At 33.7% G+C, this 26,139-nt stretch overlaps 1 protein-coding gene across 5 annotated transcripts in view; it reads right to left on the bottom strand.

Annotated features, from left to right (window-relative positions):
- The window catches only part of Tmem87a (transmembrane protein 87A), a 60,963-nt gene that overhangs the window by 26,027 nt on the left and 8,797 nt on the right, over positions 1 to 26,139 (bottom strand). For 3 of the 5 annotated variants that reach the window (XM_005316452.5, XM_013359035.4, XM_005316453.4), the window contains exons 4-10: positions 25,965 to 26,078; positions 23,343 to 23,396; positions 23,192 to 23,236; positions 12,177 to 12,294; positions 3,786 to 3,847; positions 2,859 to 3,042; positions 1,558 to 1,657 (exon numbers count right to left, since the gene is read on the bottom strand). In XM_005316452.5, the coding sequence (XP_005316509.1) occupies positions 1,558 to 1,657; positions 2,859 to 3,042; positions 3,786 to 3,847; positions 12,177 to 12,294; positions 23,192 to 23,236; positions 23,343 to 23,396; positions 25,965 to 26,078 (677 nt within the window). Of the gene's footprint in view, positions 1 to 1,557; positions 1,658 to 2,858; positions 3,043 to 3,785; positions 3,864 to 4,977; positions 7,770 to 12,176; positions 12,295 to 23,191; positions 23,237 to 23,342; positions 23,397 to 25,964; positions 26,079 to 26,139 lie in introns of those variants that run through there. The other 2 variants (XM_078048940.1, XM_078048939.1) reach the window with 2 other exon arrangements.

Here is a 26,139-nt window from a genome sequence, read left to right as displayed (position 1 = left end):
TATCTTTTTGTGCATTTCAGTATGTTAACATTTTTTAAAAAACATAACTACAGTACTATTAGCAAATCTAAAAATGTTTTTCAACAATTTCTTAGTATCATCAAATACCCTATTATCTACCTTTAATTAAACAAATAATGTATTTGCAAGCTCAAAATCCAACAAAAGCTGGAGGATACAGCACTTGCCTCAGCATGCTTCAGGCCCTGGATGAGATGCCTAGCACAGCAAAACAAAAAAACTCCCAACAAAATACAAAAAGTCTTTTGAACAAATTCTGTATAAAAATAGAAAGCCTTAAATACTTAATAAAAATCCTACTGAATCAGAATCTAGCATTTTAACAAGATTACCAGGTAATCACTAATGTTTAAGATGCACTTGCTTAAACACACTTGCTTAAATCACATCTGTCAAAGCCTTGTATATTTTTTGTTACACACTAGAAAAACATTAAGGGGAGGGAAATTTTCCTACTGGTATATCTCAGAAACCTTGAATATTTCCTGGCATATAGCAGAAGTTATTAAATCCCCATTCCTCTAATCCTGCTTAAGGCTGAACTCTTTCAAATAATTACTACATGTAGCTAACTCCAGTTCTTTCTAGAACTCCCTCCAATTGGGCTTTTGTCCCTACTACTTCACCAACACTGTTCTTGTCAAGGTCATTAGCACTTCCATGGAATTAAAGACAAAGTTTAATTCTCAATCCTCTTACTTGACCTGAGGGCATTTGATACAATTAATAACCCTCCTCAGAACAGTCTTCAGTTTGCTTCCCAATGTCAATTCCTTCCTGCCACTTGACTGGACCAAAACAGTTGGCATCATCCTTGGTTCCTCTTCTCTTTTACATCACAACAAATCTGATTCACTAGGAAATTCCATTGGCTCTACCTTCAAAATATACACAATCTAATCCCATCTCAGCATCTCTTCCCTTGGGTCCACATCTAGCTCCCTTACCTCCTAGATATCTCTGCTTACATGTCAGGAGGTGAAGCATTCCTTGAATTCTATTTACAACCCTAAGCTTGAACTCCTGCCTAGCATGTCCTGTCCCCTTTCTCTGCTCCATAGCACTTTTCACTGACTAAAATTATTTAACTCATTTATTTCAATTTTGTATGTGCCTCCTTTCTCAACAAATCTTCTGTTTTCAGGACCTAGAACAATGCCTAGTAATATAGAAGGTGCTCGATAAAAAATTTTTTAAATAAAAGTAAATTTTAGACAGTTACAGTAAGAATGTTCTTCTCAACAACAACAAAAAGTCTGACTTGCAAAAAATTTTTGGAAGAGTAAAGTCACTGTTAAGTTTTTTCCAAGTTTGGTATTTCAGAATTATTTGTTACAAAGCAGGTTTTTTCTGCAGGTGCACTTGAAGCAGTGAAATGAAATAGTAATATTTTCCCAATAATTACAATGTTCCAAAATTCCAGATATCTTTTCTTATTTCAGAATCATTTCTTTCAGAACTACTATATGGGGAACCTGCAACACTATTTTAGTCATCATTTTAATTTGCTCTTTCATACAGGAAATTACTACTTACTTGACTATGCCATATCCCAGACTAACTATGATGACAAGGGTTCGAGCCAGGGAGCGTTTCACTGCTGAGAGCAACTCTGCAAGGATCAAGGCACCTTGGACTACGATAAAAAAGAAAGCAAGAAATGGCACTATACAAAAGACATAATTCCAATATCAGAATATAAATCACTAACGCTCTTCAGAATAAGCACTGATATAAAGTCCTAATAAAAAAGAAAACCTCTTCCACAATTTTTAAAAGCATACAAGCTGTATCTCTTAAATCTTACTCACATGTGCTCAACTCATCTCCTACCCAACTTCACTAAAATCTTAACAGAATAGCTCACCCTACATGGGCAATTTGTACATGTTTGTAGTATCAAGGATAGTTCTTCTCCATTTTTTAAAATAGTAAAATATAGCTATACATAGAAAAGTACAAAACATACACGCACACACATGCATCTGTCTGATTTTCAACTTTGTACCCACTACTTTAAGCCCTTTCAAAGATCTAATTAGAATATCTTGCAATAATAATTATTAACAATCAAATGTCCTGATGGAAGAACTGAAAGCTACAGAAGCAATCTCTTGATATAACCAGTTCACCTTAATAAAATAAAAGCAACTTCCTATTTTCTTGGTATCCCTACATTTTATCAATTCTTGGATGCAATTTTCCTCCATATTTTTTAAGATATTTGAAATCAAATGTACCCTACTATCAATGGCAGCTTACTGGCATTCTTAAATTGGTACTGTTTCTTTCTTTTTAATTTTTTTTAGTTGTAAATGAACAATATCTTTATTTTGTTTATTTTTTGTTTTATTTTTATGTGGTGCTGAGAATCAGATCCAGTGCCTACACATGCTAGACAAGTGCTCTCCCACTGAGCTACAACCCCAGCCCTACTTTCTTTCTTGATGTATATAATAATGGTGCCTTAGGGTTGGGATATAGCTCAGTGGTAGGGCACTTGCTAGTGTGTATGAGGCCCCAGGTTTGATCACCAGCATCACAAAGAACAACAATGGTGCCTTATATATCAATTGCAATTAAGACTTAATGGTGTTAATAATCATTCCCAAAAATGGCAACTATTTTGTGAATATATTTCAGTAAAGGTATCCTTATATCACTAATCCCTTAAATTACAAGATCAAAAAGAAAAGTCACAATCATAGTGATTCTGCTTAAATTATTCTAATAATTAGCTAATTTTAAAAGTAAACCTATTTAATTATTCCTGACCTTAGGAAAATTTTTATACATTTCACCAATCACTCAAACTGGTAAATTTTTTTATTACTTACCAGACTCTCCTTTGTATCGAATATTCTGAAATTCTGCATAGAAGACAGCTTTCTCAAGCATTCCCAAAAAGATGACAGCACCAATCCAAAACTGAATTCTCAGGAGATCTCTCCAGTAGCAGGCAGACCATGCCAGCCACAGAACACCAAACAGGACATAGACAATACACATCACCATGAAGAACTGTCATCCAATTGGGTAAGAGATGAAAAAGAGAATTAGGGCTAAGAGCTACGCATTTTATAAGTCTTAACGAACTACAAAAATATACATATCCTACATTCCATTTGAAAGAAAATGATTTTTTTTTTTTGGAGTGTAATACTAAAAAAGTTGAAGAATTATCTCCTCTTGATCAGAGACAGAGTATACAAGGACTCATCCTTAAGGGTGACTGCTCTCTTTTAGCTCACAATCCAAATTTATATAAATGAGAAGAACACTGAAGAGATCACAAAACACAAAATGGGAAAACTATTAAAGGGAAAGAAGAAGAGAGTAATCAGATAGCCATGTTCCTATAAACACATACAAAATGAATAGGAGAAACCTTCATTACTTAGTTATTTTGAGTGGACTCAGAAACTATAGGGTTGTATCATTGTCAACTATAGGGTTGTAGGGTTGTTGCCCTACTTTAGATCCTAGAAAGACTATGAAGTGTAACACAATCTATGAAATACTTTTTAAGTCTCAAATCTGAAAGTCATTAACCTCTTCATTTTACAGGTTAAAAAAATGAGGCCCTCAGGGTATAATAACTCTCCCAAAGTAACAGTCAAGTACAGTTAAGTACAGAACATCAAAAAACATTTTCTAAGCTGCACAGGAAAAATTAAAAAAAAAAAAAATACTACCACAAAATGTGGACAATTTTTCAAGCTAAACTCATCTAATACTGAACTTAAAAATATAAATTCACTTACAATCATCAATGGATAATCTTCAAGCGTGAGATATTCATAGGGACCCTTCACTTCAACAGTCACTGCCAAAACACAGTCCTCAAAATTAATTTAATGGATTCAGAAATTAGACTTTTGTCTAATATTGACTAATATTAGACAAAATGAATGACAATTTTACCAGGTCATTTACTTTTAACCACTTCAATTCTTACAAATATTGCATTACATTTGTACAGCATTTTGAAATTCATTAAATATTCTCATCATTCATCCTATATTCTACACAGGTTTCCAAAATCCATGCTCCAGTCTGATGTGGGATGAGAATGGACTCATATCCCATAAAGACTAGACTGAATTATATTTCCTCCAGAAAGTCTTCTTCGAGTGGGCTATCTAGAACTATTCCTCATCTCCTCTAAATTCCAGATACACTTCATATGTATATTTCTCACAATATATCACTAAAATTTTTCACAAGGCTTCCTTTTTTTATTCTATCACCTTTATCTTCTATATCTGCTTATTTATACTTTCCTACTACTTTTTTTAACTGACTTCAATTTTATATAATCTTGTTGTTTTAGTGTATTGTTTAGAGAATGAAAGTATTTTTTAAAACCTACAAATTCAAATTAACTCTTACAAATAATGTACCTGCTGACAAAATAAAGTGAAAACAATCCCGTTTCCTAATCATGTATCTAGAATCCTGACACCAAAAAAAAAAAAAAAAAGAATTGGACTTTCTTAAAACTTGGTAGTTAACATTTTTAAAAACTTTTGCCAATAATTAAAGTGCAACAACATGAATCTGAAAGACAGTCTTACTGAAGCAAACTTACTGAGTATTATAAGACTGCCTGCCTATAACTGATAAAACTAATTTTTTAAGATGTACTATTTTTTTAAGATTAACTATAATTGATTTTAAAAAGGGTAAAATCTAGGTATGACTGATAAATAAAAATCTGATTTTTCTAAAATATTATTACCTCTAGACAAGCAATACCTGCCCATCTGATCAAAATTTCCTATTAGCTTTTATCAGACTAAAAGGATATACCATTATTGAAAGTAAACCAGATCCAATACTTGGGGGGTGGGGGTATACCATAAGATCAATTATAAAACTTTCAAACCAGAATTGTTATTAACTCTATACCTTTTCCTAATTTAATAAAAGAACAAACAAAATAATTAGTGAATATTTGTGTCATATTCTTTGTTTATTCTATGCCAGAGGTCAACAAAATACAGCACAGAGATCAATTTTAGCCATCTACTTCTTCTGTAAATACAATTTAATTGTAACATAGTCACATCCACTCATTTATGTATCATCTACAGCTGCCTCTGCACCACCACAGCTGGCATAGTTGCAACAGAGAAAACACTTATTATCTGACCCTTTAAGAAAAACTTAGGTAAAATAAAGAAAACAAAATAAAAAGAACAGAAAATATTGCTAACCACTGGTCTATGTTAAAATATATGCTTATGGACTACTAACTATGTGCTATAGGCTTATGAGAAATAGCAGATACAAAGATAAGATATTTTCTGTCATCTAATGGATTATCATCTAGCAAGGAAAAGAGATTTAGAAAGCAACACAGAGAACCATACCTCTGAGCCAGACCCAGAAGGATGAGTATTTTCCATGATAAAGTAAAAAGCCTTCCAGATAGAGGAAATAAGCCATGCACAGTAGCACAAGCCTGCAATCACAATGACTTGGGAGGCTAAAGTAGGAAGATCACTAGTTCGAAGTCAGCCTCAGCAACTTAGCAAGACCCTCAGCAACTCAGTGTGATCCTGTCTCCAAATAAAAAGGACTGATGATGTTGCTCAGTGGTTAAGCACTCCTGGCCTTAATCCCCAATACTCACTTCCACAAAAAAAAAAAAGAGAGAGAGAGAGAAACAGAAAAACTGTTGTGAAAATGTGGGCTGTATATTTAAAGGGCATACAGCCTTAAATATACATAGTACAATACAATAGCATTAATATAAATTAACAAAAAGTAAACTTGGGGAAATTATAATTTTTCAAACGTTACTGGAAAATGTGGACACTTTACAAGCAATGGGGAGTAATCAAAGGTGGTTTTTAACTTCTTTTAAATATATATTTTTTAGCTGTGGGTGAACACAATACCTTTATTTTACTTATTTATTTATTCTTATGTGGTAGTAACGATCGAACCCAGTACCTCAAACACATTAGTCAAGTTATCTACCACCAAGCTAAAACCCTCAGCCCCATCAAAAGTTTTAAAAGAAAGAAGAGATAATGAAACTGTTTTAGAGAGAGAATTCTAGGACTTTCAGATGGTAAGTCCTGTATTCATTTACCTTCTGAGCTCCTAACAACCAATGGATAAAACATAAAGGAGAAAACAAAAAGGGTATAAGTTCAGGGACTGGGGTTGTGGCTCAGCGGGGGACGCTCACCTAGTACGTGCAGGGCGCTGGGTTCGATCTTCAGAACCACATAGAAATGAATAAATGAAATAAAGGTATTGTGTCAACTATAATTAAAAAAGTATTTTTTTAAAAAAGGGCACAAGTTCAAAAATAAACAGGGACTGGGTTGTGGCTGGGTGGTAGAGTGCTTGCTTAGCATATGTGAGGCCCTGGATTCGATTCTCAGCACCACATATAAATAAGTAAAATAAAGGTCCACTGACAATTAAAATATATACATATGTATTTTTTTAAAAGTTTGCTTAAAATAAAATAAACATTTCCAAGAATGAAAACTGAACAGAAACACAGAACAGTGCAGAAGGCTGAATCCCCGACCATGTGGGATCCTGGGCCCAAAACCAAGCTATGGCAGCATTTCCTATAAATCACTGAAACTAGTAGGATTCAAAGAAAAAGAAGAGAAACGAGAGTCAGGTTTGATGCATGAAGGCAACTCAAGTGGGAATGAAAGAGGGCCTCTTTTCCATCCTTTTCAAAGAAAGAAGGTTGAAAATAAATGCCAGCAACTTCTCCTTGAGACTATTATCCATTAGAAAGTCATGGGCCTAGGAAGCCTGAAGGATACACACAAAATTTTAGGTCCAGAAATCATACCCCACCACCTGCTGGTTTGCCTAAATTTGCTAAATCCCTTATCACTATAAGGCACATTATCACTCATTTCTGAATTGGGAATTAAGCATTAAACACAAAAATCATAAAAGCTTAAAAGTAAATAAAAGATAAAAGCAGTTAATTAAATAAACAAAAAAATGGTTGGAAAAATTGACAAAATCAAAAGCTGATTTATGATAAAAACAAAACAAGAAAACAAAAGCAATATTAAGGATTTTTTTAAAGCTAAATATAGATTTTTGTAAATACCATGAAGTACAATTCCTCAAAAAAAAGTTCAAAGAAAAATAGAAAAAATAAAGTAAAACATTTATTATTATTATTATAGAAAATTTATGAGTACTTTAAAGTATAGGCCAATCTTACTTTGAACACAAACAACAAACTTAATAAAAATACTAGCAAACAGAACCAAATAATGTTTTTGTATGTGTATGAGAGGGCACAAAGGCATGTGTACCAAGACCAAGGAGTGGCATCCCAGAAATTTTAAAATGATCTAAAATTAGAAACCAGTTAATATATCACATTAAAATATTAAATGAAAGCCAGGGTGGTTGCACATGCTTATAATCCCAGCAGCTCAGGAGGCTGAGGCAGGAGGATCTTGAGTTCAAAGTCAGCCTCAGCAATAGTAAGACACTGAGCAAAACTCAGTGAGACTCTGTCTCTAAACAAAATACAAATAGGATGAGAATGTGGCTCAGTGGTCGAATACCCTTGAGTTCAATCATACTGGTATCAAAAACTAAACTAAAATATTAAAGAGAAAGCCTATTTATATCATCATACTATTTGATAAAATTGAGTATTCCTTCTTAGTAGGTCTTGGAATTTCATTCAGTGGTAGAGTACTTGTCGAGCATGTGCAAGGCCCTGGGTTCAATCCCCAGCACTGAAAGAAAAAAAAAAAAGAGGAGAGAGAAAAATACTTACTAAACTTGGGGGGAAAAAAATCCTTAACCAAATAAAAGAGTATTTTGAAAAATCTATAGTCAGCATTGTACTTAAGGGTGAAATCTGCCAATATTGCCAGTAAAGTTAGAAGCAAGATAAAGAAGACTGCCATTACTGATTCTATTCCATATTCTACTTAAGAAAGCAAGGTAAGTTCCTACTATCTCTAGTTTTTCTAGTGTTTTGAACATGAAAATGTGCTGTATTTTGTCAGATGCCTTTTTTGCATCTATTGAGATGATCATATGATTCTTGTTTCTAAGTCTATTAATATGATAAATTATGTTTACTGATTTCCGTATGTTGAACCAACCCTGCATTCCTGGGATGAATCCCACCTGATTGTGGTACACTATCTTTTTAATGTTTTTGTATGACACTTGCCAGAATTTTATTGAGGATTTTTCATTTATGTTCATCAGGGATATTGGTCTGAAGTTTTCTTTCCTTGATATTTCTTTGTCTGGTTTTGGTATCAGGGTGATATTAGCCTCATAGAATGAGTTTAGATGTGTTCTCTCCTTTTCTATTTCATGGAATACTTTGAGGGGTATTGGTGTTAATTTTTCTTTGAAAGTCTTGTAGAACTCGGCTGAGAATACATCTGATCCTGGACTTTTCTTGGTTTGTAGGGGTTTGATGTTGTTTTCTGTTTCGTTACTTGAAATTGATCTGTTTAAATCATGTATGACCTCCTCATTCAGTTTGGGTAGGTCATATGTCTCTAGAAATTTGTCAATGTCTTTGATATTTTCTATTTTATTAGAGTATAAATTTTCAAAGTAGTTTCTAATTATCTTCTGTATTTCAGAAGTGTATGTTGTGATATTTCCTTCTTCATCTTGTATTTCAGTAATTTAAATTATCTCTGATTTTCTCTTCATTAGCATGGCCAGGGGTTTATCTATTTTATTTATTTTTTCAAAGAACCAACTTTTTTGTTTTGTCAATTTTTTCAATTGTTTCTCTTGTTTCAATTTCATTCATTTCAGCTCTCATTTTAATTATTTTCTGTCTTCTGCTTTTGGTGTTGATTTGTTGTTCTTTTTCTAAGGCTTTGAGATGTAGTGTTAGGTCATTTATTTGTTGACTTTTTATTCTTTTAATGAATGTACTCAATGCAATAAACTTTCCACTTAGTACTGCCTTCATAGTGTTCCAGAGATTTTGATGTTACATCAATGAACAAATATCCTTTCTTCTCAGAAGCACATGGCGCCTTCTCAAAAATAGACCATATCTTATGCCACAAAGCATAATATGTTCATTGATGGATGAAATATTCTATATATGTCTGTTAAATCTGAATTATTGATTGTATTATTTAGTTCTACAGTTTCCTTATTTAGTTTTTGTTTGGAAGATCTGTCCAGTAGTGAGAGAGGTGTGTTAAAGCAATCCAGTATTATTGTATTGTGGTCTATTTATATGCTAAACCCAAGGCCATTCTAAATGGAGAAAAATTGAAAGCATTCCTGCTAAAAACTGGAACAAGATAAGAATGTCCTCTTTCACCACTTCTATTCAACATTATCCTTGAAACTCTAACCAGAGCAATTACACAAAAGAAAGAAATTAAAGGGATACAAATAAGTAAAGAAGAAGTCAAACTATCACTATTTGCTGATGATATGATTCTATATTTAGAAGATCCAAAAATTCCACTAGAAAACTTCTAGAACTAATAAATGAATTCAGCAAAGTAGCAGGATATAAAATCAACACCCGTAAAGCAAATGCATTCCTATACATCAGTGATGAATCCACTGGAGAGAAATTAGGAAAACTACTCCATTCACAATCACAATAGCCTCAAGTAAATAAATAAATAAATAAAATAATGGGAATCAATGTAACAAAAGAGGTGAAAGACCTCTACAATGAAAACTATAGAACATTAGAGAAAGAAACTGAAGAAAACCTCAGAAGATGGAAAGATGTCTCATGTTCCTGAATAGGCAGAAATAATACAGTCAAAATGGCCATACTACCAAAAGCGTTATACAGATTTAATGCAAATCCTATTAAAATCCCAATGACATTCTTCATAGAATTAGAAAAAGCAGGCCCAAATCTTCATCATGTCAGCCTAGGATCTGACTTCCTTAATAAGACTCCTAAAGCGCAAAAAGATCAAGAATCAATAAATGGGATGGATTCAAATTAAAAAACTTCCTTTTAGCAAAGGAAACAATAACATGAGGAGAGAGTCTACAGATTGGGAGAAAAATCTTTACCACATGCCCCTTCAATAAAGCATTAATCTCTAGGATACATAAAGAACTCAAAAAAACTTAACACACACACACACACACACAAAAACCCAATCAATAAATGGGCAAAGGAACTAAGGAGACACTTCACAGAAGAATATAAGTGTTCAACATCTCTAGCAATTAGATAAATGAAAATCAAAATTACTCTAAGATTTCATCTCACTCCTGTCAGAATGGCAATTATCAAGAGTACAGGCAAGGGGCTGGGGATGTGGCTCAAGCGGTAGCGCACTCGCCTGGCATGCGTGCGGCCTGGGTTCGATCCTCAGCACCACATACCAACAAAGATGTTGTGTCCGCCGAGAACTAAAAATAAATATTAAAAATTCTCTCTCTCTCTCTCTCTCTCTCCTTAAAAAAAAAAAAAAAGAGTACAGGCAACAATAAATGTTGGCGAGGATATGGTGAAAAAGGTACACTTAAACATTGCTGGGGGGACTGCAAATTGGTGCAATCACTATGCAAAGCAGTATGGAGATTCCTCAGAAAACTGGGAATGGAACCACCATTTGACCCAGCTATCTCACTCCTTGGTTTACACCCAAAGGACTTAAAATCAGCATACTAAAGTGAAGCGCCATACAAAGTTTATAGAGCTCAATCCACAATAACTAGACTATGGAACCAACCTAGGTTTCCCTCAATAGATGAATGGAAAAATAAAATTGGTATATATACTCAATGGAGTATTATTCAGCTTTAGAGAAGAGTGAAATTATGGCATATGCTAATAAATGGTTGGAGTTGGATAATATCATGCTAAGCAAAATAAGTCAATCTCATAAAACCAAAGGCTGAAGGTTTTCTCTAATATGCAGCTGCTAATTCACAATAAGAGGGGGGGGTGGCAATAGGTAAGAACAGCATTACTTTAGATTAGGTAGAGGGAAGTGATAAGAGGGAAGAGGAGGAGATGTGGGGATAGGAAAGACAGACTAAAACAGACATCATTACAAATATATATATATGACTACATGACCAACATGATTCTGCAACATGTACACTTCAAAAATGAGAAATTATATCCCATCTATGTATGATATATTAAAGTGCAAAAAAGCATTCTACTGTCATGTACAACTAATTAAAACAAATTTTTAAAAACGCAAGGTAAGGGCTGGGATTGTGGCTCAGCGCTTGCTTAGCATGTGCAAGGACCTGGGTTCGATCCTCAGCACCACATTAAAATAAATAAATAAATAAATAAAGATTGTGTCCAACTACAAAACAAAAAAAATCAAGCTAAGAAAGAAAACTACAAAATAAAAGAAAGTATAAAACAGACACCAAGAAAGTACAATCAGTTAGGAAGGTATTGACAAACTCCGGGCAAGAAGCAACAACTGTACTGACAAAAAAACAACAAAAAGAACACTTAAGAAAAATTCTTGAGGTGGAGCTGGGGTTGTGGTTCAGTGGTAGTGTGGTCACCTAGCACATACAAGTTGCTGGGTTCGACTCTCAGCACCACATAAAAATAAATAAATAAATAAATAAAATAAAGATATTGTATCCAACTACAACTAAAAAAAAAATTTTTAAGTACATGTATGAAAGAATATTTAAAAAATAATTCTTCAGGCACTGAAAAATAACCAAGGTTAATTAAAATTTTAAATTTTGACTTGGTAACCAAGTTTTGACAATTCTGGTTCAGAACCCTGAGAACATTGATACTAATTAAAAATTAGTTGTAGCTCAGTGGCAGAGCACCTGCCTTACACATGTGAGGCACTGGGTTCTATCCTCAGCACCACATAAAAGTAAACAAACAAAATAAAGACATGTTGTCCACCTACAATTACAAAAAAAAAAAAAATTAAAAGAGAATCCAAGGAAAATGAAATCCAGTATCTATAATATCTAAGAAGAAAGGATATGTTAAGTGCCTGTGATTGAATGGTAATACTGAGTGCAAAAACATGTTAATTTTTCTCTTCCACTTTTTTCACTTCACAAGAACTTTCTTACTAAATTATTCCCTTGCTTAAACAATGTTACCCTACTGCCATAAATGACACAAGTAAAAATTAACACAAACTTTTAAAACAGAAATGAATTGAACTTACTGGTGAAAAGATTACTTAGTGAATTTTCTTTCGATAATTCCTTTGAGGATGAAATGCCAATATGTACAATAAAAATGTAAGGTGCATCTTGCCAGGTTTGCAATGGTTCGTGCATTACCTAGAGAGGGAAAAAGGCATCAAATTTAGGCCTTAAGAATTAAGAGCACAAGTTAGCAATATAATATGAGGTTTTTGCTACAGAATATACCTCAGAAACATGGCAGAGTTCTTAATTTTCATTCATTAAAACAGTAGGTACAACAAATAAAATAAGTCTACAGTACAAACAATAAAGTTGCTGGATTATAAATTACTAAAAGACAGGACACCTTGTATCTTATTATACACAAAAGTCACATTTAATATATTTACTTTTTACCATAGAAAATCTCAACTAAAAATCACTTAACCATTAAGCATAGCATGCTAGGATACTAAGTTAAGTTTTACACAGTTATCACAAAATTAAGGAATTTGATGTCAATGAACATGAATAATATACATCAATTCCTGAATCTAATTGCCTTTGCTCAAAGACTTTTCCAAAACTACCAGAATTTCTGACATAGTCTTATACTTCAGTAAAAAATTTTATTTTGGGCTAGTCTATATGGGAGGCAAGAATCATTGCCTGCTGAAGTAAGAGAAGTTAATAGCCTTCAAGTCCTCTGACAAGATTTTGCAGAGTTTGTGAGGAAAATTCACAGCTTCAACACCATGGTTAGAGTATGTTCTATTACCCAGAATTACTGACCCTTTCCTGAACTTGTTTATTAGCCAATAAAATTTATTTTGTGTAATAAACTGCTTTGTTCTTAATTTTATATATTTTAAAACTACTCTTACAAATTTCAAAAGGTACTGATTAATTATCTCAGAGTCCAGGATTTAACAAAAGTATGCATTTAACTCTGGAATGTACATATTTTGACCTTGTAAAAATAAAATTTATGGCTGGGATATAGCTCAGTTGGTAGAATGCTTGCCTCAATTACACAAGGTCCTGGGTTCCATCCCTAGCACCACCACCACCACCACCACCAAAAAAACAACAACAAAAAATTGTTTTAAAAAACATTTATATGCCAAGCACTGTTAGGCATGTAAACCTTACTACAAACTAAATCCCCAAAATAATCCTATCAGATAGGTACTATTATCTTCTTTTTACATTTTTTAATTGAGGTAAATTCCACGTCATGATTTTAACAATTTTATTATGTATAATTCACATGTAATGTGGTACATGCATGATATTGCACAAACATCACCCCCACCGAGTTCTACAACATATTCAACATCCCAAGAGGAAATCTTTATTCATTAATCAATAACACTCCATCTCTTCTTCTCCCTACCACTACTGGTCTATTTCCCGTCTCTACAGATTCCTCTGTTATGGACATTTCATATATGGAATGAATCACATTATTTGTCCTTTTGAGCTGACTTCTTTCATTTAACACACTTGTTTAAGGTCCATCTCTGTTGAAACATATTTAAGTATTTCATTCATTTTTATGGATGAATGATATTTCATGGACATAAAAAATTGTTTTTCATTCCTGCTTGGAGTTCAAGTTTGAGATGGTTCTCAATCTTTTTGAAATTCAAGCCTTCATCAAATTTGGCTATTATTTCTTCAACTAGTCTTCTCATATCTTTCTCTTTTCTCCTTCTCATACTCTCATTATGTGTATGTTGGTATACTTGATGGTGTTCCACAGGTCTTCTAAGCTCTGTTCACTTGTTTTCATTCTTTTCTTCCTGATCCTCTGATGGACAATTTCAATTGTCCTATCTTCAAGTTCATTCTCTCTTCTGCCTGCTCAAAAATACCCCTCTAGACAATTTTTCATTTCCTTTAATGTACTTTTCAACTTTACATTTCTTATTTTTTAATATATTTTTTGTTTTATCTCTATGTCCTCCTGGTTTCTTTGTTGTCTGAAAATATGTGAGACAGTTCATTTAAAGTCTTTTGTCTACTGGACAAAGTGGCAGCTTCTTTCCCCTATTAAGCTTCTCTTAGTTATTTTTAATTTTGAACTTAAAAAAAGTTCTGTGAAAGTTGGTGTATGAAATTTTTCACCAGCGTAATAGTTGTTTTGGTGGAAGAGTGGAAACCTAAACACCCCTACTTGGTAACCTCAATGACATCATTCTTATGAGCTCCATTTTACTGTGCACAAAACAGAGGCACACAAGAGAATAACTATCCATCCTAAGTCAAAGTATTAATCATGAAGGAGAATTTTGAAATCCAGGACATCTGACCCCAGAGTTTGTCTTTTATCATACCAACTCAATTAACAATTATCTCCTCCACCTTAAAAGATCGGTCTTAAAAAACAGTGCCTTCATGATAGTGCCTCAACACTATACCAACCTTTCAACAATAGGTTCTTTTTCTTTTTCTGGTACTGGGGATTGAACCCAAGAGTGCTGCTGAGCTACATCCCCAGTCCTTTTTACTTTTAATTCTGAAGCAGAGTCTTGTTAAATTGCTGAGGCTGACTTCAAACTTGTAATCTATTAGCCTCCTTCTACCAAATAAATTGCTGGGATTACAGGTTTGCACCACTGCATCTGGCTTCAGCAGAACTTTTCTACAACCATCAGTAAGGTAAGATAATTAAAGCTGCATGTGGGATTCCAGTTATCATTGCTGGGAGAAAGGCACACTACAAGGGTGGTTTTATTTCCAATACATTCTGTTTTTAATAAAGCACTGGTGGAATTATAATGATTTCAAACAAAATATAGTTTTATCATAAAATTAGCAAGTGCACCCATTGGCATTCACCTAAATACAATTAAAACTTTATGTCCATACAAAAACATGTACACAAGCATTTACAGAAGCTTATTCATAACTGCTAAAATTTGGAAGCAATCAGATGTCCTTCAACAGCCAAATGAAGAAACCTGTGATACATCCAGACAACAGAATACTATTTAGGACTAAACAGACCATCCAGGGGAATCTTAGATAAATATTACTAAAAGCAAGAAGCAAATCTGAAAAGGCTACATATTTGTATGATTCCAACCATATGATGTTCTGGAAAAGGTTAAACTAGGGAAATAGATCAGTAATTGCCATGAGTTAGGAAAGAGGGAGAGATGAATAGGAGGAGGACAGAGGCTTTTCAGAAGGCTGAAGCTATTCTGTATGATAGTATTATGGTGGAAATGTCATTATACATTTGTCAGAACCCAAAATATAAAACACTAAGAGTGAACCATAATGAAAACTATGGACACTGGCTGCTGATGTGTGGATGCTGGATTATCAATTATACCAACTGTACTACAATGCTACAGTACATTGATGGTGAAGGAGGCTGAATATGCAGGCACAGAGTGGGGCATGGAAACTACTTGTATCTTTTGCTGGATATTTTAGTAAACCTAAAACTAATAAAGTCTATTAATTTGTTAAAAATCACAATAACAAACATCACATTATTGCTTAAATTTAAAAACCAATCAAAATATTGAAAACATTCCTTTTATCAATCCTTTCTTAACAGAAGAGACATGGAAAGGACATTTCCTCTACAAACATGCATGCTTCATGAGAACTTTAATAAAACAGAGTGGAGGTACTGAATTTCTGAGTACCCTTTAAATAGGATTAAAAGTATTCACTTTAGATCCAAATTTTCAGGAAGATAAAAGCACAGATTTTTTTTTTACTTCTTTTAATTATAATCTAAGTATTTCATAAGATTACTTGTAATATTCAATAGGGTCATCTTTCAGCCAGGTTTTTTTTCACTAGGAACAGGGTTCAAGCCTTGAAGAGAATTCAAAGTGTGATACTCACAGAAGAAACTAAATAAAACACAATTACAAACAGCCAACATGCACATAAGTGTTCATCTTCAAGAATAATTTTTTTCAATACAATTTATAGTAATAGGGCTGGGGTTGTGGCTCAATGGTAGAATGCTTGTCTAGAACATGTTAGACAATGGGTTCGATCCCCAGCATCACTTAAAAAAACTAAGTAAACAAAGGGTATTGTGTCCACCTACAACTAAAAATATTTTTAAAAAACAATTTATAGTAAATAATTGTCACTGTATCTACACAAACTACCTAAAATCTGTGTTGAATAATAACAGCCATTGCTTGTGAACAAGCAGGGAAAACAAAATTACATTCTTAGGATGATAAACTGCTAAAATTTCTCTACAGAGTACTTTGAAAAAGCATAGAAAAAGAATTCTTAGACTCAGCAATTCCACTTCTAGGAATTAAGATGAAAGAAAGTAATACAAATATGCACAAAGACATACCTAGACATTATGGATACGACCCTATTAAAACAGTAAAAATCTGGAAAACAACCCAATATATATGGATTAAGTTAACTGTTAAAACTGTGGTGAATGGAATACTATGCAGTCATGAAAAGGTGAGACAGTATTAAATGTACCAATTTAGCAGTGAGGGGAAAAAAAAAAAACATTAAACAGGAGCATCTATGGGGCTGGGGAAATAGCTCAGTGGTAGAGCACTTGCCCTGGGTTCAACCTCCTTTTTGCAAAAAAGAAAAAAAACAAGGTATATGTAAAATGATCTTATTTTGGTTAATATACATGTACTCTGTGCAATCACACCAAATGGCTAAAACTGCTAGAAAATAAAATTAGCTGCTAGGTAAAGACATTCTTTTTGAAAGAATTTTAACTTTTTTTAAATTTTTAGTTTAATTTTAATTTTTTAATTAACTTTTTTATTTATATATGACAACGGAATGTATTAGAATTCTTATTACACTTATAGAGCACAATTTTTCATCTCTGGTTGTATACAAAGTATACTCATACCAATTCAGTCTTCATACATGTATTTTGGATAATAATGTCCATCACATTCCACCATCATTTCTAATCTCACACCCCCTCCCTTCCTTCACACACCTCTGCACCACATAAAAATAAATATTTAGAATTCCTCTATTTCTCCTATGCTGTCGCTCCCTACTCCACTATGAATCAGCCTCCTTACACCAGAGAAAACATTCGGCACTTGGTTTTTTGGGATTGGCTAACTTCATTTAGCATTGTCTTCTCTAATTTCATCCATGATTTTATTCTCTTTTATTCCTGAGTAATATTCCATTGTGTATATATGCCACATTTTCTTTATCCATTCATCTATTGAAGGGCATCTAGGTTGGTTTCACAGTTTAGCTATGTGAATTGTGCTGCTATAAACATCGATGTGCCTATGTCCCTACAGTATGCTGTTTTTAAGTCCTTTGGGTATAGGTAAACAGAGGAGAGGAATAGCTGGGTCAAATGGTGGTTCCATTCCCAATTTTCCAAGAAATCTCCATACTGCTTTCCATATTGGCTGCACCAATTTGCAGTCTCACCAGCAGTGTATGAGTGTACCTTTTTCCCCACATCCTCACCAACATTATTATTGTTTGTATTCATAATAATGAATTTTATCTTTTAAATCAAATCAAAATCTTTAATTAATATAGAATTCCTCTGAAGTCAGAAAATAGAGATCTAGAGACAAATGTTGTGACAAAATTCACAACACTATTTAAAACTACAAAATAATAAAAACAAATGGGTACAGTAAGATATAAGTAAGATACTATGCAGGCATTTAAGTAATGACACAATACAATATTTATTGAACTGGAAAGATGTCCACATTATACACGTTAAAGTTAAGTATGCTAAGTTAAAAAACAGGTTGCCGGGCTGGGATTATGGCTCAGTGGCAGAGTACTTGCCTAGCATGTGTGAGGCACTTGGTTCAATTCTCAGCACCACATAAAAATAAATACATAAAATCTTTAAAAATGTAAAAATTAATCTTTTTTAAAAAAAGTTGCCATAACACACACTGTAAGATTCCCTTTCTAAAATAAATAAAAAATGCACATAGAAGATAAATATATTTATATATATATATCTGTGTGGTAACATTACAGGTGATTATTTTCTTCTTTTTGCTTATGTACATTTTCTAAAATTGGACAGTGAATTCATCCATATTAGTAATAATAATAAAAAAAGACAATAGTCAACTTCTGTTTAAAAAAATTAATGAGGGCTAGGGTTGTGGCTCAGTGGTAGAGTGCTCATCTAGCATGTACAAGGCCCTGGGTTCCATCCTCAGCACCACATAAAAAAAATTAAATAAAACAAAGGTATGTGTCCAACTACTTCTAAAAAATAAATATTAAAAAAAAGTAATGAACACTGTCATGGCTACCCCATTTTCACTTTAAACTTTTATACAATAAAATTGGAATGGAGGTTGCAAGGACACTTGCAGAATGGCCAAATAAGAACTTCTGAAAATACAGTCATCCACAAAAGTAATGATAACACTGACAAAAACTATCAAAATTAACTTTTTTGGAACTTCAGAAATTAAAGACTCACAATAATTCAAGAACTGTTTCAAGAAAAATAGCTGAAACCTCAGTAAGATAAACAAGCTCATAAAGTTTTTGTTTACCCTAATTTCATTCTTTTCTTCCAAGCTCGAGAAACCAATGTCCTTGAAACTGGTGATGGTTTTTGAAAAACAGCAGTTTGATGCCACAGGAAAAAGGAAAACAGATTTGGAGATCCCTAAAGACCAATCACCTGAGCTGACTAGCAGGTTGCTGAAAACCTCCAATCTTAGGGCTTCTTTATATTTGACCTCAGGGATTACTCAACATGAAAATCCCTTACTCATATATTGAGGTATAAATCAGAGCTGAAATTAATGAAATTGAAACAAAAGAAACAACTGAAAAAATTGACAAAACTAAAAGTTGGTTCTTTGAAAAAATAAATAAAATCGACAGAACCTTAGCCATGGTAACGAAGAGAAGAGAGAGAACTCAAATTACTAGCATACGGGATGAAAAAGGCAATATCACAACAGACACTTCAGAAATACAGAAGATAATCAGAAATTATTTTGAATCCTTATACTCCAATAAAATAGAAGATAGTGAAGGCATCGATAAATTTCTTAAGTCATGTGATCTGCCCAGATTGAGTCAGGAGGATATAGACAACCTAAACAGACCAATATCAATTGAGGAAATAGAAGAAACCATCAAAAGACTACCAACTAAGAAAAGCCCAGTACCGGATGGGTATACAGCAGAGTTTTACAAAACCTTTAAAGAGGAACTGACACCAATACTTTTCAAGCTATTTCAGGAAATAGAAAAAGAGGGAGAACTTCCAGATTCATTCTACGAGGCCAACATCACCCTGATTCCTAAACCAGACAAAGACACTTCAAAGAAAGAAAACTACAGACCAATATCACTAATGAACCTAGATGCAAAAATCCTCAATAAAATTCTGGCGAATCGGATTCAAAAACATATCAAAAAAATTGTGTACCATGATCAAGTAGGATTCATCCCTGGGATGCAAGGCTGGTTCAATATACGGAAATCAATAAATGTTATTCACCACATCAATAGACTTAAAAATAAGAACCATATGATCATCTCGATAGATGCAGAAAAAGCATTCGACAAAGTACAGCATCCCTTTATGTTCAAAACTCTAGAAAAACTAGGGATAACTGGAACATACCTCAACATTGTAAAAGCAATCTATGCTAAGCCTCAGGCTAGCATCATTCTGAATGGAGAAAAATTGAAGGCATTCCCTCTAAAATCTGGAACAAGACAGGGATGCCCTCTCTCACGACTTCTGTTCAACATAGTTCTCGAAACACTGGCCAGAGCAATTAGACAGACAAAAGAAATTAAAGGCATAAAAATAGGAAAAGAAGAACTTAAATTATCACTATTTGCGGATGACATGATTCTATACCTAGAAGACCCAAAAGGGTCTACAAAGAAACTATTAGAGCTAATAAATGAATTCAGCAAAGTGACAGGATATAAGATCAACACGCATAAATCAAAGGCATTCATGTATATCAGCGACAAATCCTCTGAAATGGAAATGAGGACAACCACTCCATTCACAATATCCTCAAAAAAAATAAAATACTTGGGAATCAACCTAACAAAAGAGGTGAAAGACTTATACAATGAAAACTACAGAACCCTAAAGAGAAAAATAGAAGATCTTAGAAGATGGAAAAATATACCCTATTCATGGATAGGCAGAACTAACATAATCAAAATGGCAATATTACCAAAACTTCTCTATAGGTTTAATGCAATGCCAATCAAAATCCCAATGGCATTGGGATTTTGATTGGCATTTCTTGTAGAAATAGAGAAAGCAATCATGAAATTCATATGGAAAAATAAAAGACCCAGAATAGCAAAAACAATGCTAAGCAGGAAGTGTGAATCAGGCGGTATAGCAATACCAGACTTCAAACTATACTACAGAGCAATAGTAACAAAAACAGAATGGTACTGGTACCAAAACAGGCGGGTGGACCAATGGTACAGAATAGAGGACACAGAAACCAATCCACAAAACTACAACTATCTTATATTTGATAAAGGGGCTAAAAGCATGCAATGGAGGAAGGATAGCATCGTCAACAAATGGTGTTGGGAAAACTGGAAATCCATATGCATCAAAATGAAACTGAATCCCTTTCTCTCGCCATGCATAAAAGTTAACTCAAAATGGATCAAGGAGCTTGATATCAAATCAGAGACACAGCGTTTGACAGAAGAAAAAGTTGGCTATGATCTACATACTGTGGGGTTGGGCTCCAAATTTCTCAATAGGACACCCATAGCACAAGAGTTAATAACTAGAATCAACAAATGGGACTTATTCAACTAAAAAGTTTTTTCTCAGCAAAAGAAACAATAAGAGAGGTAAATAGGGAGCCTACCTCCTGGGAACAAACAAAGAACTCAAAAAATTAGACAACAAGATAACAAATAACCCAATCAACAAATGGGCCAAGGACCTGAACAGACACTTCTCAGAGGAGGACATACAATCAATCAACAAGTACATGAAAAAATGCTCACCATCACTAGCAGTCAGAGAAATGCAAATCAAAACCACCCTAAAATACCATCTCACTCTAGTAAGATTGGCAGCCATCATGAAGTCAAACAACAATAAGTGCTGGTGAGGATATGGGGAAAAGGGTACACTTGTTCATTGTTGGTGGGACTGCAAATTGGTGCAGCCAATTTGGAAAGCAGTATGGAGATTTCTTGGAAAGCTGGGAATGGAACCACCATTTGACCCAGCTATTCCCCTTCTGGGTCTATTCCCTAAAGACCTAAAAAGAGCATGCTACAGGGACACTGCTACATCGATGTTCATAGCAGCACAATTCACAATAGCAAGACTGTGGAACCAACCTAGATGCCTTTCAATAGACGAATGGATAAAAAAAAATGTGGCATTTATACACAATGCAGCATTACTCTGCATTAAAAAATGACAAAACCATAGAATTTGGAGGGAAATGGATGGCATTAGAGCAGATTATGCTAAGTGAAGCCAGCCAATCCCTAAAAAACAAATGCCAAATGTCTTCTTTGATATAAGGAGAGTAACTAAGAACAGAGTAGGGACGAAGAGCATGAGAAGAAGATTAACATTAAACAGGGATGAGAGGTGGGAGGGAAAGGGAGAGAGAAGGGAAATTGCATGGAAATGGAAGGAGACCCTCAGGGTTATACAAAATTACATACAAGAGAAAATGAGGGGAAAGGGAAAAATAATACAAGGGGGAGAAATGAATTACAGTAGAGGGGGTAGAGAGAGAAGAGGGGAGGGGAGAGGAGGGGAGGGGGAATAGTAGAGGATAGGAAAGGCAGCAGAATACAACAGACACTAGTATGGCAATATCTGTATACGGGGTAAAAATGGGAGTTCATAACCCACTTGAATCAAAGTGTGAAATATGATATATCAAGAACTATGTAATGTTTTGAACAACCAACAATAAAAAAAAAAGACAAAGAAAAAAAAAGAAAATCCCATACTCAGAGCATTTGTCAAAAACACTTAGCAACAATAATTAAAGATCATAGCTGCCTATGCAACATTAGGAGATGGAGCTATCAAGAAGCAGAACAAAAACTGAAGAGGAAAAAGTCAAGAATGAGATGCCCCATAGGAACTTTGAAAAATTCCAGCAAATATGTAGGGCAGTGCATACATGCCCATAGCTATGCACAGGTCAGGGGAAACCTGAGAAGGTTCTAATCATTCATCTCTGGCAGATCATACAGGTCTGCACAGGAATCAAGTAAAGGTTAAGACAGAGTTGTAAACTGTAAAGGAAGCCAGACACAGGTCATGTATTGTATGATTCCATTATATAAAATATCAAGAAGAGACAAACCTACAGAGACAGAATGTGGATTAGTGATTGCAAGAGACTGGAGAATGAAAAATGGAAAATAACTGATAATGGCTACCAGGTTATTTTTCAGCATGATAAAGAATTTTAAAATTAGTGGTTGGTAGTTATACAACTTGTGAATATACTAAAAACCATTAAAAACTTTAAAAGTTTTGTGCTATTGTATCTTAAGTTGTTATAAAATTAATCAGCTTTGTAAAAAAAAAGCATGATCAAACATGGATAACTATTTTACTTCCTCTATATTTTTAACTGAAAATTTTGTGAAGAATTAGTTATTATAAATTAGAAAGCAAAATAAGCCTCAATACAAGGTGTATTTATGAAAATTTAAAGCACATATATAACTTTTAGCCTTTTAATTTTCCAAACTTATAATTATTCCAATTATATTCTAGCATTGATAATTTTAGATGGAATTTAAAGTCCTTTTGAAAAAGTTGTTTCCTGTTAACAAATACTTATTGAAGGGAGGAATAATTAAGAAAGCAGTACAGATCTATATGGAAAATACAGAAAACGCAAAAGATAAAATAAAAAGCTGGTAATATTACCCAGAGGCAACCATTACTGGTGTTTAGCTTCCAGTATTAAGTTTCTTTTAAATGTTAGCATACTGAGAGAACAATTAAAATATGTATGAACATAAATTAAAATATGGTCAAATGCCCCAAATACCCAAATAGACTTACAGTTCTGTCTCCAGTAAAGGTAAGATTTGTTCCATTATCCTTAGCCTATAAATATCACAAAAAAGAAAAGAAAATTAATTCAGAATTTTTACTTTACTCTCAGATATATAAAAGACATAAAGAAATAAAAATACATAAGGAAAACAATTACCTCCTGTTTTTCTCCTAAAAGAGGTAGCCGATGCAAAAACTCCCCAGAAAAACTCTATCAAAAGAAACACAAATTAAAGATATATAAATAGTAAAAGGAAAGTGTACTTTAAAATACTCAGAAACAGTTAAAGGAAACATAATAAAAACTATAATAGAGCATCCACAGTCAAAAATTTCTTAAAAAAAACCCTGCCGAAAACTGAAAAATAATAACAAACCAAACTGTCAATTTCTCTGTAAGGATAACAAATGTTTAAGAATGACAAAACCTTAAGAAACAGGGTATCTGCAGAGGATGGCAGATCTCACAAAATTCTCTCTTGTTGTACAGATGAGGAAAATAAGATTTAATAAGTATAAAATCTATAAATAAATAGGATTTCAACCTAAATTCCTGACTCTCAAGTCCACTATTTCTTCTACCACAGAACACTCAATGGTTGTACAAAAGACTACACTAATTGCCCATCTTACCAGTTATTGGTAGATGAGGCATTTTCCTTCCTGAGTAGTTAAGATTATGTAATTCAATTCTTACATTAGACTGGAGAAGAGAAAATCTTACCAAAATGTGTACATGAATCTGGAAAGAGTATATCAGATTTAAAAGTAGGGAACCTCAAGCACTAGGACTCAACTCATAGCTTTCCATAATCAAATCTAAGAAAGACCAACCAATCCTCTTAGCTTGGAGATAAATTTGGAGATTAAATTTGGTCACAAATGACTCAACATCATTTCTGGCTTCTTTTTTTTTTAACCATTTCTCTTCCATTTAAAAGCTATTTCCTTTTCCTTTCAAGTCCATAAAATCTAAACTATGGCTGGGCGCAGTGGCACACGCCTGTAATCCGAGCAGCTGGGAAGGCTGAGACAAGAGGATAGCGAGTTCAAAGCCAGCCTCAGCAAGGCAAGGATCTAAGCAACTCAGTGATACCCTGTTTCTAAATAAAATACAAAACTGGGCTGGGGATGTGGCTCAGAGCTCAAGTTCAATCCCCAATACACCCCCCTGCCAAAAATCTAAACTATGACAAGAACTGAACTCTAATAATTCAATAATCAATTACTTCATTTGCTTATCAATTAGCAATTCTTAATTAAAATCTTATAAATAGGCCAGTGTAGTGACTCACACCTGTAATCCCAGATACAAAGGCTAAGGTGGGATGACTGCATATTTGAGGTCAGCCTTGACAATTTAATAAGACTCTATCTCCAAATAAAACATAAGAAGGTCTGGGAGTATAGCTCAGTGGCAGAGAGCCCCTGGGTTCAATCCCCACTACCAAACAAAAACAAATATTATAAATAAACTTTACCTCTAGAGACTGGATAGAATACCTAACTTTCAGGGAACTCCCTGCCATTTCATGGCAATTTGGAAAATATTCCCAAACAACTTTTTCAATATTTTTTCAGGGGTTTGGTGGGGATTGAATCAAAGTCCTTACACATGATAGGCAAGTGATCTACCACTGAGATACATCCTCAACCCCTCCAAAGCAATTTTTAAATCAGTAAAGCAAAGACTATCAAAATAAATATTTTCAATATCTATGATTCTATTTCTAAGTAAATAGAATTTCATTTTAGAAACCACACTTATATAATATAAATATTTATAGCATCAAAACTTATATATACTAATCATCTCTTCTTTCTCTAAAATAAGGTATAAAACTCCACTTTAAGGCAGTGACATCCTTTTGACTTCAGATCTATAGTAGTAAAACATAAAAAAAAAAAAACTGATTTTTCTGGGAACCTAGTAATTAAATGAGGCAAGAGAATTAAAAATTTGAGGTGTTAAGGGTTGAAGATGTAGCTCAGTGGTAGAATGCTTGTCTAGCATGCACAAGATGCTAGGTTTGATCAGAAGGATTGTAAAAATAATAATAATTTCTTTTTGAGGCATTAAATGCCCATCAACAGATGAATGAACAAATGTGAAATATACTAACAAGGGAATATAAATCAGTCTTAAAAGGGAATAAAATTCTGATACATGATACAACACAGATGAACCTTGGAAACATGTGAAATAAAAGAATCCAGAACAAAAAGTATATGATATTACTTAAGAGGCATCTAGAGTCAAATCATAGAGACAGAAAGTTACTAGGGACTAGGAGTGGATGGCAGTGACTGTTTAATGGGTATGAGTTTCATTTGGGATGATGAAAGTTCTGGAGATAGACAGTGGTGATAAAGTCACTGAATTGTACTTACAAGGTTAAAATGACAATATATATCTTCCACAATAAAAAAAAAAGTCTGCTTTTTACATACAAAGTATATCCTCTCTTTAATGAGATGAATATATAAGTGGTTGACTATGCACCTATCAAAACAAGCTTCCAAATTATTTCACCTACAAGAAATAACTGTAGGGCTGGGGTTGTAGCTCAGTGGTAGAGCTCTTACCTTGCATGCATGAGGCCCTGGGTTCTATCCCTAGCACCATATAAAAATAAGCAAATAAAGATAAAGATATTGTGTCCATCTACAACTAAAAAAAAATTAAAAAAAAAAAGAAATAACTGTAGGGGGAACTGATTATGTTAAATACATATAGAATTACATTATCCACCTCTTCTATATCCCTTTTTAAGATTACCTGTGTTTTAAAGAGTTCACTGCAGTTCTGGAATAATTTTGATGATGTCTGGTATTTCCCAGACAAGCCTCTTTTTTCCTTAAGTTTTTCCAAATATGTTTCTACTTCTTCTGCCTGGAAAAGGGGAGATACAAAGTATTTACACAAATAAATACAAAGATACAGTTTCATGCCA

Source organism: Ictidomys tridecemlineatus, chromosome 5 (genome assembly GCF_052094955.1).
Source record: "Ictidomys tridecemlineatus isolate mIctTri1 chromosome 5, mIctTri1.hap1, whole genome shotgun sequence".
Taxonomy (NCBI): domain Eukaryota; kingdom Metazoa; phylum Chordata; class Mammalia; order Rodentia; family Sciuridae; genus Ictidomys; species Ictidomys tridecemlineatus.
Note: the sequence above shows the minus strand (reverse complement) of the source record. Positions and strands in the feature narration are given on the sequence as shown.